Genomic DNA, 14,536 nt, shown 5'->3' on the forward strand with positions numbered 1-14,536 from the left:
CACACCCTCTAACTGTCCAAATCAGCAATTTATCGTCACATGCTGGTGCAGAATGTTAAACAAAAACTTCAAAGGACACTGATTCTTGCAAAGCCCTGGGGCCTGGCTGCCTTTAATGTTTGTGAGCCTTCATGAAGAAAAAAATGCAGCCAATATTGCAAATTCTAACAACCAGTAGCAGCACACAGATAATCTAAGTTTTATTATGAATTAAAAATCTAAACATTTCTTGAGGACTGGGAAGCCTGCCCATAGACCCGCCCTGCTGCATTTCCAACTCCCCATATCCATACCTCACTGCACACGCCCCAGTGACACACAACCCGCAGCACAGTGAGTATCCTTTATTTGTACTACTGGTAGAAAACTGGGTTTTAGATTTCAAAATCTGTATTACAAAATTACAAGCAGCAGTTTTGAGCATTTCAACAATGTTGATGAGCTCTACTTTGTTGACACAAGGCAGGACCTGTCCGAGGTGGACTGTTACGTGTCCTGAGGTGCTGAGGCCGCCCTGCTCAGGACCCATTTGCAACGGTGTCTTCTTCCATCTCCTCTTCACCATCATCAGTGGGGCCTAGAAAACACACAAAGCCAGAAGTCACACCTAGGTTAGAGCATGTGTGGGCGTCCACCCACAATGCTGCTGTTGCCTGCCAGACCCTAGACCAGGTGCAGACGCCCGACAGCAGCCTCAGCCTAGAGGAACTTAGGTCCAGGGACCACCTGTCTTTGGCAGGCCCTGGAAGGATGGTCAGCTTCTAGGGAATGGGTCACAAAGCTGCTTCATGAAAGTCAACTCTATGCCTGCTGTTCTAACCCACTCTGGTCAAGCCTGTAACTCATGTTTTATCAAGATAAAAAGCCTATACTTTATGTTTAAAGTAAACATAAAGTTTACTTTACTTTGCCATTGGCAAAGAAACTAGGAACCTTCCAAAGAAAGATGGGAGAGGATACCTACTACATGCTGCAGATAGTCAGCCAGTGATTCTGTCTAAATTATGTTTCCAGTTAGACCCAAATGTTACATTTCTAGACACAAAACTAAAAAAAGCGAGAATGTCACCAGGAACTGCTGTTCAGATGCCTGGGCCCACTGAAACCTAAGAGAACCACGAACAATTCCCACCTTTCTCTCCTCAAGGTGCCCCACATGTGTTCAGACGACACTGAAAAGCCCCACATGAGTCCCAGGCCCACATAACATGCTCAAGGGGAGGCACAGTAACAGAAATTCTGCCGCTGCAGCCAAAGTGAGCCACGTGTCACAGCCTCCTCCCTGCCTGTCGTTAGCTCCGTGGGTCTTGGCAGCCTGTGCTATTCTCAGGGTCACAGGTCCCTCATTTCGCTGCCTACAGGGCCCTCTGGCTGGACTCAGAGCTCTCCCTGCCAGCCTGTTTCACCCATACCCCCTGCCAGTCCTGGACCTTGGCTCACAGTCCTTCAGGCCCAGGGTGCAAGGCTCTCTCACCACAGAGTGTTCCTTCCCCTGAGAATGTCATTCTGCTCTGTCTAGGTCACAGGTTCTCAAATACTTTAGTTTTAGTACCCAAAGAACTTTTCTTCAAGTAGACTACATTTATCGATACTATGCTGGAAACTGAAAGCAGTAAAAAAACAGTAATTCCTTAAAACAATAAACCTAGTACCATTAATGTTTGTATTTTTATAAAATACAGTATCAATATTTCTAAAATAAAAATATATAATGAGAAAGTTGGTGCAGTTTTCCACTTTTGCCCATCTCTGCAATGTCTGCCCAATGGTAGACGGACCCTTGTTCTGCCTTTATCACTTTACTCGCCAAAATATGTTGTTTTGACTAAAGGGTGTGAAGAAAGCCAGGCCCACAAAGACATGCAGTGAGAAAAGGAAGGAGTATTTTAACAGCCTGTGCAGGCAGCTGTGGATATTTTTTTGATACTATGCCAAAACTTGACAAAAGTGGTAGTTTTTTGCTTTTGTTCTCCCCACTTAGCTTGTAGGATCTTGGTTCCCTGACCAGGGATCAAACCTGGGCAATGAAAGCTGAGTCTTAATGACTGGATCACCAGGAATTCCCCAAAATGGTCGTTTCTTAAAGGTTAGATCGCAAATGTTGGCCCATTTCTTCACATCAAATGATGTGTCCCTGGGGTGATATCCAGGAACGCCAACGATCCTCACTGCTTCACAAAGGACCTCTTTGGGTACCCGGCAGCTCAGAATGACACCTAGTATCATTGGTCCTGTGAACCCAGGTACCTGGGCTGAGGCACCAGCAACTCTACCTGCCATTGCTCTGGCACGATCAGGCACAAATGGTCACACCACTTAAAAAGCAAATAATGCCTCGGTGTTTGTAAGTTTTCCTCATGGAGCCCCAGGGGCCCAAGGACCACACAGTGAGAACTGCTGCTCTAATGAATGTCTTACTCACTTTTAGCTTCAGTTCAAACATTATTTCCTCAAGGGAACTTGCCCTGAGCCACTGGTCTAGACAGAGCCCCCAGTTACATCCATGTCAAACTTGTAACATGCACCGTCTTTAGCAGTTTTCACTTTATACCCCAGTCAGAGTCCACCACGCTGCCCAACACAGAGCCGGTGTCCACAACCAGAACAGCTCACACCCGGCGCTCAGGGCCTAGGAAGCCTCTTCCTTTGTCCCCCCAACAACCTTCCGAGGCCACCACTACTACTGTCTGGTTAAAGATGAGCAAACAGATTTAAGACCAAGTGGGGTTAAGAAATTCATCCAGGACAAAGCTGGTGAAGCTATGCTCTGAGCCTCAGTCTGTCTGGCTCCAGAGCCTATGCTCCCCACTGCTAAGTAGGCCCACACGGACAGGGGTCAAAGGCATCACGGTCACTTCCACTGTTCGCTTTCACTCCATGGCTGTGAACAAACATTTGTCTTAACTTTCACAAAAACCCCAGAGTCCTTGGATATAAGCGTCTTTATCAAATGATTTCTTTTCAAAGAGCATTTAAAGGCATTTTGTGTAGATTATAATGGTAAGGAGGCACTATTCAAGCATCCTTGGATCGTAGCATCTAAAGCAATTTGCGATCACTAGGAGTGTATCATTAATCTGGAAAGGAAGTCAGAACGTGGTTCCTGACCTGCTCTGCGTTCTCTGCCAGGTATCTGACCGGACTGCAGCAAGCCCTTCAGCCGCTCCACTTCAGCCAAAGTTGACGCATTTGCTATAGCGTTCTGGACACCAGGAAACAAGAGAGATGGACAGTTATTTTCATCCAGTTAACAGAAAACACTCACACAAACTCATGCCACCTTTCTGAACTCAAATATTAAATAGTCTCTCTCGCAGGAAGAATTTTGCTGGCACAGTGAAATCAACCCCAAAACCAAATTATGAAGTTCCCAAATTGGTAAAGAGCTGCAGACCTCTTACAGGAGAGCAAATAATCAGTGCATATGCCCTAAAATTCTAGTTAACTGGAATTATGTCACTGGATGATTTATGAGGCAGCATTACAAAATTAGGATTTCTCATCAAGCAGGATCTTTCAGGCAGCAAGTCCTTCAAAGTAAAAATCAAGACAGCAAGCAAAGGTAACTAACTGTTCAGATAAATGCACCCTGAGAAAATGAGAAGACCAGAGTTACCTCCATTTTGACCAGCTCATATAATTAATTCAAGTCAAAATCTGGTCAAATAATATATTTAAGCTCACATGCGAGTAAAGTAATGCTCAAAATTCTCCAAGCCAGGCTTCAGCAATACATGAACCGTGAACTTCCTGATGTTCAAGCTGGTTTTAGAAAAGGCAGAGGAACCAGAGATCAAATCGCCAACATCCGCTGGATCATGGAAAAAACTAAGAGAGTTCCAGAAAAACATCTATTTCTGCTTTATTGACTATGCCAAAGCCTTTGACTGTGTGGATCACAGTAAACTGTGGGAAATTCTGAAAGAGATGGGAATACCAGACCACCTGACCTGCCTCTTGAGAAATCTGTATGCAGGTCAGGAAGCAACAGTTAGAACTGGACATGGAACAACAGACTGGTTCCAAAACGGGAAAAGAGTACGTCAAGGCTGTATATTGTCACCCTGCTTACTTAACTTATATGCAGAGTACATCATGAGAAACGCTGGGCTGGAAGAAACACAAGCTGGAATCAAGATTGCTGGGAGAAATATCAATAACCTCAGATATGCAGACGACACCACCCTTATGGCAGAAAGTGAAGAGGAACTAAAAAGCCTCTTGATGAAAGTGAAAGTGGAGAGTGAAAAAGTTGGCTTAAAGTTCAACATTCAGAAAACAAAGATCATGGCATCTGGTCCCATCACTTCATGGGAAATAGATGGGGAAACAGTGGAAACAGTGTCAGACTTTATTTTTGGGGGCTCCAAAATCACTACAGATGGTGACTGCAGCCATGAAATTAAAAGATGCTTACTCCTTGGAAGGAAAGTTATGACCAACCTAGATAGCAGATTCAAAAGCAGAGACATTACTTTGCCAACAAAGGTCCATCTAGTCAAGGCTATGGTTTTTCCCGTGGTCATGTATGGATGTGAGAGTTGGACTATGAAGAAGGCTGAGCGCCTGCGCAGAAGAATTGATGCTTTTGAATTGTGGTGTTGGAGAAGACTCTTGAGAGTCCCTTGGACTGCAAGGAGATCCAACCAGTCCATTCTGAAGGAGATCAGCCCTGGGATTTCTTTGGAAGGAATAATGTTAAAGCTGAAACTCCAGTATTGTGGCCACCTCATGTGAAGAGTTGACTCACTGTAAAAGACTCTGATGCTGGGAGGGATTGGGGGCAGGAGGAGAAGGGGACGGCAGAGGATGAGATGGCTGGATGGCATCATTGACTCGATGGATGTGAGTCTGAGTGAACTCTGGGAGTTGGTGATGGACAGGGAGGCCTGGCGTGCTGCGATTCATGGGCTCGCAAAGAGTCGGACACGACTGAGCGACTGAACTGAACTGAACTGAAAGCTAGTTTTTCCTTACAAAAATGTAGCTGGATTCTAACAACCGTGGGAGAAACCTGCGGTGTCTAACTCATTACTTGAGTTACTACATGATTGAACAGCTCACTCCAGTCTGAGAATCCTGACTCGTGCTCACCTTGATGGCTTCCACGTCCCCTGGGGATGGCCCACCTTTCTTTTTGTCAGTCGGCAAACCAGCACCTGGATTGAAACTTGGGAGGGGAGGGAAGAACAAAACTGTCAAATCCAAACTGACAGAAATTGCTTCTCTTTTACTTTCAAAAGTTTTGAAAGTAATTCAACCAGTGTAGTATCTTATCTTTGTTAACAAACTGATACAAGAAACTCTCTCCTTCAGAAACACGACCCAGTTCATCTTGCCACAGAGGAAGAGGGTGCAGTACTATCACAGCAGACTGAATACTGGAGCGTCCGCTCTCATCTGCTGGAAATCTCACGTGATATAGGGGCCACTGTGGGCCACGGATCATCACTGTGCAAATTTGGGACTGTATTAGTCACAGGTGTTTCATTTCATTTTGCAAGAGGCAAAATGCCAGACAGATAATGTTTCTGAAGGTGAAGTGGAGTGAAGTTGGATATCCGGATCTTACGTTTTGCTTCTCCTGGCAATATCCTTTGCAAGTTGTGCACCCCGTTTGCCCTTGAACATTTTCTCTGCTTCCTGACGCTCCTACAGCGACACCACACACAGAGTTAATGGAAATAGGAATACCACGTGCACTTAGATGCATTCCTCAGAAAACATGGAAGAAAACTCTCCTGGAATACTCTGGGCTGGTAAAATACCACAAAGCCCATTTGAAAATAAGAAGAGATACAGCAGTCCCCTGCTCTGTGAGGGTCCCTGGAGAGAGCAGAGCCCCCTCTCCGAAATTTCCAGGAGGGGCTCTCTGGGAAATAAGGAAGGTAAAAAAAATCCCCAACAACGGGAGAATCATCCTGAGAATTACAGCTAGTGCAAAGTGAACGATATGAAGCTCCCCAAGAGCATGTATCTAGGCAGGCCGTCTGCTGTGACAAAACCCATGGTGGCTTTGAAGCCAGGCCACCTCTGGAATGACCAGCCCCACACACACCTTAACTATAAGTCCCACCATAAACACTGCTATGGAAAAAAAATTGACTTAACACTCCCTGCCCACCCCCCCCACCCCCCGCCACATTCCTATTACAAACTAATAATAAAAGTCAGTAACAAAAGTATTAAGGAAAAGCACCAACCAATAATGACTTACGATAGAGTAACACTTACTTTTAGTTTCACTTTCTGGAAATCCAGTACTCTGACTTGTGGAACTTTATAAATCACATAGAGTCTGTAATGCTTCTTATTGGTTACAGGGTTCCTTAGAATACTACAAGAAAAGAAACAGTTTGATGCCAGTGTTGTTCCTAGCACAGCATTCAAGAGGTCCATTTTAATAAAGTCTAATGAGTCCAGGAAGTAAGGAAAAGTTCACTATTCCTCACATTTCAATGTCGTAAGAACTTAATGCTAGGGAAATTTAATAGAGCCGAAAGGAAACATTTTCAATATTTGTTTTAAAAGTACTTTTTACTATAGCTTTACCATCAAGGCCAGCAATGCTGTTATTTTAAAAGACTTTACTGTCACCACCACAAACAGTTTCCATACCTCAGATAAGTCAGTGACTTGAGAGATGCCAGAGGGTCCAGATCACCCTGTGAAATAAGAGCCACAGGTAAGAACACAAACACCACAGCCCACCATGATCCCACGACATGCTGACACCTCTGCAGAAGGATACACTTTGTCTTTCATACATTAATTTGTCTTTCCTGCCCCAGCACCCAGCACAGCCCTAGCACATCACAGACGCTTGGTGTATTCTACTGAATAACTGGTTCATAAATTTGAACTTTTTAATATCCCGGACACAACAGCTTTTGTCTCAACAGCAGAAGAGACAAAAATAAAAAATATATATCATTTCCTGTAGCAACTTCAAAAGAGCTACTGAGTAATGATTGAGAAAAAAAAGCAATGTGAAAAGTGATGTATCTCCAGGGAAGGTTATTCATACAGGGAACCTGGTGTGAGGTGGTTCTTCCTGCCGCTGCCTGGGAGCAATGCAGGCATGTCATCTTTGTTACCTTTATTCTAGGTTCCCCTAAATCTCTTCAAATACATTTTCCAAGGACAAGGAGTATAGTTATAAGGGGGGAAAACATATATATATATAGGAAGAACGCAAGTTAGTTTTTTAATCTTCCCAAACTGTCCTATAAAATACAGTGCAACAAGGATAGGAAAACCAAAAAGATATGGTCAACAGCTACAGCCAAACCAGATGAAAATGTATTCTGGCAAGAACCTGAACTTGGGACCAGTAAGGACCAACTACTGTGAAAGCTGTAAGACTTGCGCGGTGACGACACCACACAGGAAGAAGTAGGGGAGAGGCAAACAGGGCAACAGGCATCCAGCCTAAGAACAGCAGCCAAAGACAGGCATGTTCCAAGCACACCAGGTGTGTGACAAGGCCTGGAAGGCCTCCTGAAACAAAGCCCCACACTAACGAGAAACTGCCGTAACAGATCTAAACTGAGTGGGACAGTGCCGAAAGGGACAATGAGGAAAAACACAAGTAACACAGGGGAGGGGAACAGAGCCACAAGCTCAGAGAGCTGCCACTCTTCATGATGACACTGGAGGGAGCACTAATGCTTGCAACTGGAGTACCATCACTAAAGGAGACCTACAGAACAATCTGAAAAAGAACAGCTAGCGCAGCACCACTAGAGGAGATCTACAGAACAATGTGAAATGGAGCAAAGACAGACAAATGTTGCAGGACCTCACTTTTAAGTTAAATCTCAAAAAACGGAACTCATAGCAACAGAGAGTTGAATGGTGGTTACCAAAGGCTGGGAGGTGGAGGAAAAGGGGGGTGAAGCTACTGATTAAAGAGGATAAACTTTCAGTTATAAATAAATAAATTCTAGAGATTTAATGTACAATGTGGTGACTATCATTAAAAATAATATAACGTGTACCCAATACGATAAAAAAATAGAACTCAAGTGTTCTCACTGCACACACACATAGATTGGTTACATGAAGGGGTGGGTGTCAGGGTACAGATATCAAATTTCACATTATACACCTTAAATACTTATAATCTTCATTTGTCCATCATAGCTCAATAAAGCTGCAAGAAACAAAAGAAAGAATGGTAACTTTATGCACACAGACCCACACACAGACTGTGCATGACACAGTGATGTCTCGATGCAGGGGTGGTGAGATGCTTATGGTGCTGTTTCGTTCAGGAGGTAAAGGTTATGGTTAACTTTACACTTGGATGCTAATTCCCAGTATGCTAAGAAAAGAAACAGAGTCTATTTACTAATCAGTTAATTTCTAAACTATCAGAAGAAGTGGAATACCAAAAAGAGAAAGAGCAATAAAGGAGAGGAAAAAAATTTGCAGATGGATGAGCCAAGTAAAAAAATTCTAGAAAAGAGACAAGATAAACTCAAATATACTGGTAATTACATTAAACATAAACAGACTATTCCATTTAAAGACAGACTTTAGACTGGATTTTAAAAAAGGATCCTATCAAATCCTGTTCTCAAGCCACAAATTTAAAATATAAGTGTAGAGGAAAAAAATTAAATTTTGGATGGAAAACAATGATCACGCAAATACTAACTGAAAGAAAGAAAGCTGGTTTTGTTATACTGCAGTGGATAAAACAGACGCCAGGGTAAAACTGCACTGCTGCTGCTGCTGCTGCTAAGTCGCTTCAGTCGTGTCCGACCCTGCGCGACCCCACAGACAGCAGCCCACCAGGCTCCTTTGTCCCTGGGATTCTCCAGGCATGAATACTGGAGTGGGTTGCCATTTCCTTCTCCAATGCATGAGAGTGAAAAGTGAAAGTGAAGTCGCTCAGTCGTGCCCGACTCTTCGAGACCCCATGGACTGTAGCCTACCAGGCTCCTCCGTCCATGGGATTTTCCAGGCAAGAGTACTGCAGTGGGGTGCCATTTCCTTATCCACTAATAAAATATAAATGATAAAAGGTTCATTTCATCAGTAAGATACATAAAATCTGGATATATCAAATGAAGTAACCTGAAAATATATACAAGTAAAACTGACAGAACTCCAGGGAAATCCACTAGCACACGATTTTAATATGCCTCTTTCGGTACTGACAGGACAACCTTCATCTGTGCAAAGAGCTTTAAGCACAACTACAACACACAGAATGTACTGCCCCAATACACCACACATTCCGCATGGACACACATTTGGGGTTAAATACCTCATGGAGTTTAGAAAGGACACGGCCTCAGATCGGGGGCTTTCTGACTTTTGGAGCCAAGCACTCCTTTGGGAATCTAAAGGACAGTCACGGACCTTGTCCCTCAGGAAAGGAACAGTCAGGGAGCAAGGAAGGGAGGGGTCAAGGGCATAACAACCTAAAAATCAAGTCACACCATAAGAATATCAGTATCTAGTATTTAAGTGAAAAATTTAGGTTACAAACAATATATAGCCTAAGCTCAACGCTGTTAAAAATTATACATACAGAGTAGAAATTTAAAAAGCAGTAGCGGATCAAAATAGTCATATCCAAATACAGAAAATGAAACTTGCCCCTTATCTTAAAAGAACACCAATCTCAAATGATTGTTGATCTAAATGTGGAGTAAAACAATAATTTCTCGAATAAAACTCCCCAACAAAATTTAATGTATGTCACATATGTAATTGTCTAGTAGTGACATTAAAACAGAACAAACTAGTTTTAATATATTGTTTTACCTATTTTCCAAAATATTTTTTAATTTCAATATAAAAAATTATTGACAGTGTATATTTTTCTTTTGCACTAAGTCTCTGGAATCTGTAGTGTTTTTTATACTTCTGGTATATCTTACAGTAACCACTTGTGGCTGGTGGCTAGCATACTGGACACAGAAAAATTCTAGAAAAAAAGGATGGGTGAGTCTCTTTAGAAGCTGAACAGAACTCAAAGCACCAAGGACAACAGACCGGTGACACAGATTAAGCTGGAATTAGGAACTGCTCCATCAAGCCCCCAGGAGAGTCCAAAGGTGAGTGACCGAGAGTGGAAGATGTGTTTAACACACAGTCAAAAAAACCCCATGTCCTAATAATGAAGAAAAAGAAAAAAGGTAATGAGATAATCTTCTGGACTCTCCAAGTTTTCTATTAAAGACAGGCAGTGTCTTTAACTCCTCCTTGTAAATACACTTTCCCCGTTTGACTTACCAGTTCCACAAGACTGTTATTGGTGAGAATGAGTTCTGTCAGACAAGGCAGAGCCTGATCAAGCCCCTCACCTATACGGCTAAAAGGAAAAGACAAAATCTTAATAAAAGTGAAAATGCAGTAAACTAAAAACTTGACCTAAACACTTGCCCAGAGGACTTCAAAGTGGGAAGAACCTTGTAGCTCCTCCTTCCAACACTATCTGACAGAAGGAAATTGAGGCACAAAGAGGAGGCGTGTCTGAGGTCACACAAGCGGGATGATTTGAGAACCCACGCCTCCAGAATGCTGCCACGGCCTCTTCCCACCAACCACCATAATAGCCCCAAGACAAGGAGAAAGTGTTGTGGACACAAACGACCTCACTCATCTCAGGACTGGTCAGCAGGAAGCACAGAAATACACCTGCTTCTGCAGTCACAGCTCAGAACCACAGGATACACAATAACCAAACCACAGTCAACAGTTTAACTCAGGAGAAATGTGCCTATTTAAAAAAAGCAGCTCACCACCCAGAACGTCTTAAAAAACCCTATCAACACACCTTCAATAACTTTTTTCCAACAAAATTTAGAGATGATGTGTGTGCGTGCACGCACGTGTGCTCAGTTGTGTCCGACTCTTTGGGACCTTAAGGACTATAGCCTGCCAGCCTCCTCTGTCCATGTGATTTCCCAGCAAGAATACTGGAGTGGGTTGCCATTTCCTCCTCCAGGGGATCATCCCAACTCAGGGATTGAACCCATGTCTCCTGCACTACAGGCAGATTCTTTACCACTGAGCCATCTGGAAAGCCCGCAGAGATGATGAAAGTGGGTTAAAAAAAAAATCTTAATTTCTATAAACAATATTCTACAAATCAGCTGCAGTTAAAGAAAAACAAATACCTGAGGATTTGAGGTAAAATGAGATATTCAGTTAAAACTATAATTGTTGCATTTTATGTTATCTCTTTAGTATGACTCCTTTAATAATTATAATTATTTTAGAAATGAAATAATTATACAGAATAATTATAATCTGGTACAAAGCACCAGATTTTTAATTTAAATTAATTTAAATTAGAAACTTACTATGAATATATAAATATACCAGGTTTCTGAATAGATGCAAATAAGACTTGACCAATGACAAATTAAACTCTGAATCTGTATGGGGAAATTGCTCATTTACCATTTGAGAAATAGGCAGGTAAAAAAAAACAGAAATCTAGTTTAACTGGCATATACACTGCAGCTTCTTCAGGGAACTCGGCAGCTTCTGCTCTAGGGGAGAAAGCTACTTTCCACTAGCACACGCTTACCATATTCTATTGTTGTTCACTAATAATGTTTTTAGTCTTCTCAACAAAGGAAAACCATCCAGTTTCCTGATTTCATTGTCGGAAAAATCAATGGCATCAAATTGGTCTAAGGTGGCACCGAGATTTTCAATGACAGGAATTTTATACCCTGTAAAAAGGAGAAAAACCCAGACAGGTATTAATATAAATAAAAGGCACTTTAAAACATTAATAGCATTTCATGGTAACTTGACTCATAGCTTAACGTTCCTTCCCAAAGTGTTTACGTGGCACCTATGCAACCACCAGACCCTGCCAAAGTACTGGCACACAACATAAGGAAGAACACAGTCACAAATCTCAGCTGCCGGGAAGCTTCCGGTCCAGCTGTGGATGTGAGCAAGGTGATGGTGATGAGGGCCCTAAGGATGACGGTACTCATCAGCAGGAACCAGCGGCTAACCATTTCAAGATTCCTTACAAGTGCCTCACACTGCTCTAAGCAAGGTCTCGGAGCTAGAGAGACGGCCTAACAGGACTTCACACCGTGAGCGGCTGTCAGCGTCCAAGCACTGTCCACCCGGGGTGGACAACAGTCGTCTGCATCCCACAGGCCAGATTCCTAGAACTCTCTGGGATATTGTCTTAGTATTAAAACACTTCCCCCTTACTTCACCTCCCCCAGCTCAAACCTAGAGCTGAAAGTCAGTGGTTGATACACAACGGTAAGTCACCCTGCGGACAGCTCACTCAAACACCTCGATGCGTCCAACACGGGCATCAAGACTGTGCCAGCTACTCGAAGAAGTAGTTAATGGAGCCAAGGAGCTGTAAGGGCTACAACAAAGGAATCGCTGCACTCAAACGAGAATCCTCAACGCTGGGCGCACTTCGGACTCGGAGAGAAGGCAGTGAAGGCTGCCTGTTTACTCCCGAGTTCAACCTTTCTCTGAGAAACTCGATTTCAACAAAAACCAAAGTCCTGAGCTTTCAGCGGACAAGAAAGCCAGCAGAAGGCAGAGCCCGCAGCCGGCGTTTCTCCCGGGGAGCGGATCTCAGGACAAGACCGATGGCCGTACCGCCAAAGAAGCCGCCTCCTAAGGACTCGCACGGTTTGGGGGCTTCCGCACCGCTTCCGCCGGCAGGCGGCAGCGCCGGCTTAGTGCCCACAGTCCGCTCCCAAAAACGCTCCGGTAGAGGGAAAAGGACAACAGAAGCCAACGCGAGGAAACGCAGGAGCTTCCGGCCCGTACACCGCTCCCTCACCCGCACCCCGTCCACCCCCTCACGACGTCATGTTAGTTCCGCACGAGGGCCGCAAGCACCCGTGCGTTTATCCCCTGCCCCTCAGCGGCTCAGACCGCCCGGCGGCCCGGAAGACGCCCGCTGTGTGACCGGACCATCGCGGTGGCCCCGGTGTGCAGGGAGGAGCCGGGCTGAGCGCGCCTCGAAAGGCCCAGGGAGGGCCTTCCGCCGACGACGGCGGGATCCAGTCCGGCACCGGGCGCTGGACGCAGGCTGCCGGCCACGCTCCGGCGGTCCTAGCGCACGCGGCTGGGCTGGGCCAGGCCACCAGGCGGGCGGGAAGGCCGGACCGCCTGCCACCACCCGACTCACCCCGCAGGTCCAGCTCTCGGTCCCGCACCGCGTTGGTGTACTGCGCCGCCTGCTCGATCAGCTCCGCCGTCAGCTTCACCATCCTGCAGCCTCCCGCCCGCCGCTCCTCCTGCTTGTCCCGCCGCACCGACGTCCCGGCGTTCCCCGCGCGCGCCGCCAGGCAGCACCAATCGCCGTTCGCGTGCGCGCGCAGCGGGACATCCAGGCTGTATCAATCGAGGAGCCACGCCCCCGGGCTCGGGCTCCGCCTCCCGGGCTCGTGCTCGTTCTCCGCCGCCGATGTCTCGCGCGCTTTGCTGCACCTCTGGTTGTGTCTCCGTTCCTCTCGCGCATCCGGAGCGTTGTGTCAGCAAGCTAACAAAGTATGAAAACCCCCGAGGGTAACTTCCTCGAGCATCAGTGCGCCGTAAGGTGGAAGGGAGGCTGTGACTGTCCTCGTGGGATCCAGTGATGGGTCCCGGATTTTGGCCCCCTGTGCAAACTGGGGCTGGGTCACCCCTCAAGGTCCAGTTTGCGGTTAGGCTTGTGCTCGCTGGACAGTTTGGAGGAGGAAATGGCAACGACTCCAGTTTTACTGCCTGGAGAATCCCACGGACAGAGGAACGTGGCAGTCTACAGTCCATAGGGTCGCAGAGTCGGACACTACTGAGCGACTAAATCACCACCTCTGCTGCTGGAGAGTTAAGGTGTTCTTGCTGACCCCTGACACGCAGGAAAGTGCGCAGATCAGAGGTCTGCAGCAGCGAGAGCACACGTGAAGAAACACTATTCGGAAACCACCTCCCACACCCGCCTTCCCAACCTGCCCCTAAAGGCAGCCGCGAATCCCATAGCACAGATTGGTTTTGCTTGCTTTTCATCGAGACTGGTGCAGTCCGCTTCTGGACCTGGTTTCTTCGGCTTTGTGTCCTGCCTGGAATCCATCCAGGTTGGAGGCAGCAGTGCTTTTTTACTTGCTGCTGTATGCAATTCCATTGTACCTCTCATACCATAACATACCCATTTTGCTTCTCACCTTACCCTCTGGTTGCGCCGGTTGCTCCAGTTCCAGCGATTCTCTGAAACGCTGCTGTGAATCTTCGTGTGCATGGACTTGATGCAGCTGCGCCTGGATTCCCCAGGAGTGGAGCTAACTGGACACGGGGTGTGGCATCGTCCATAGTCGAACCCTTGTCCCCTGCATTGCATGCAGATTCTTTACTACTGAGCTACCATGAAGTTGAGGATTTTCTCCTGTGCTGCCTTCTGATAATTTTTGCAAAGTGCCCATTCAAGTCTTTCACCCACTTGTTTCTATTGGGTTCTCTGCTTTTTAAACAGTTCATTGTGGAATTTATTATATATATTCTAGGTATAAGTATATTCTGTGGCTTACCTTTCACTCTT

General features: G+C 45.5%; 1 protein-coding gene across 1 annotated transcript; it reads right to left on the reverse strand.

Moving 5' to 3' along the window:
* Positions 1–328: 328 nt before the first annotated feature.
* SNRPA1 (small nuclear ribonucleoprotein polypeptide A') lies at positions 329–13,321 on the reverse strand. The gene is made up of 9 exons (XM_006066381.4): positions 13,151–13,321; positions 11,555–11,702; positions 10,252–10,330; positions 6,619–6,665; positions 6,235–6,337; positions 5,573–5,652; positions 5,095–5,170; positions 3,109–3,202; positions 329–577 (listed from the first exon to the last, which is right to left on the reverse strand). The coding sequence occupies exons 1-9, from the start codon at positions 13,230–13,232 to the stop codon at positions 519–521; spliced, it is 768 nt and encodes a 255-aa protein (XP_006066443.1). The 5' UTR covers positions 13,233–13,321; the 3' UTR covers positions 329–518.
* Between the last annotated feature and the right edge of the window lie 1,215 nt (positions 13,322–14,536).

Source organism: Bubalus bubalis, chromosome 20 (assembly GCF_019923935.1).
Source record: "Bubalus bubalis isolate 160015118507 breed Murrah chromosome 20, NDDB_SH_1, whole genome shotgun sequence".
Taxonomy (NCBI): Eukaryota; Metazoa; Chordata; class Mammalia; order Artiodactyla; family Bovidae; genus Bubalus; species Bubalus bubalis.

Excerpts from the sequence above, each read along its gene's own strand:
- SNRPA1 (XM_006066381.4), bottom strand. The coding sequence starts at position 13,232 with ATGGTGAAGCTGACGGCGGAGCTGATCGAGCAGGCGGCGCAGTACACC. Across the intron at positions 5,653-6,234 it reads TCCAGAAAGTGAAACTAAAA|GAGCGTCAGGAAGCAGAGAA; the intron begins GTAAGTGTTACT and ends GTGTCGCTGTAG. Across the intron at positions 5,171-5,572 it reads ATTGCCAGGAGAAGCAAAAC|TTTCAATCCAGGTGCTGGTT; the intron begins GTAAGATCCGGA and ends TCCCCTCCCAAG.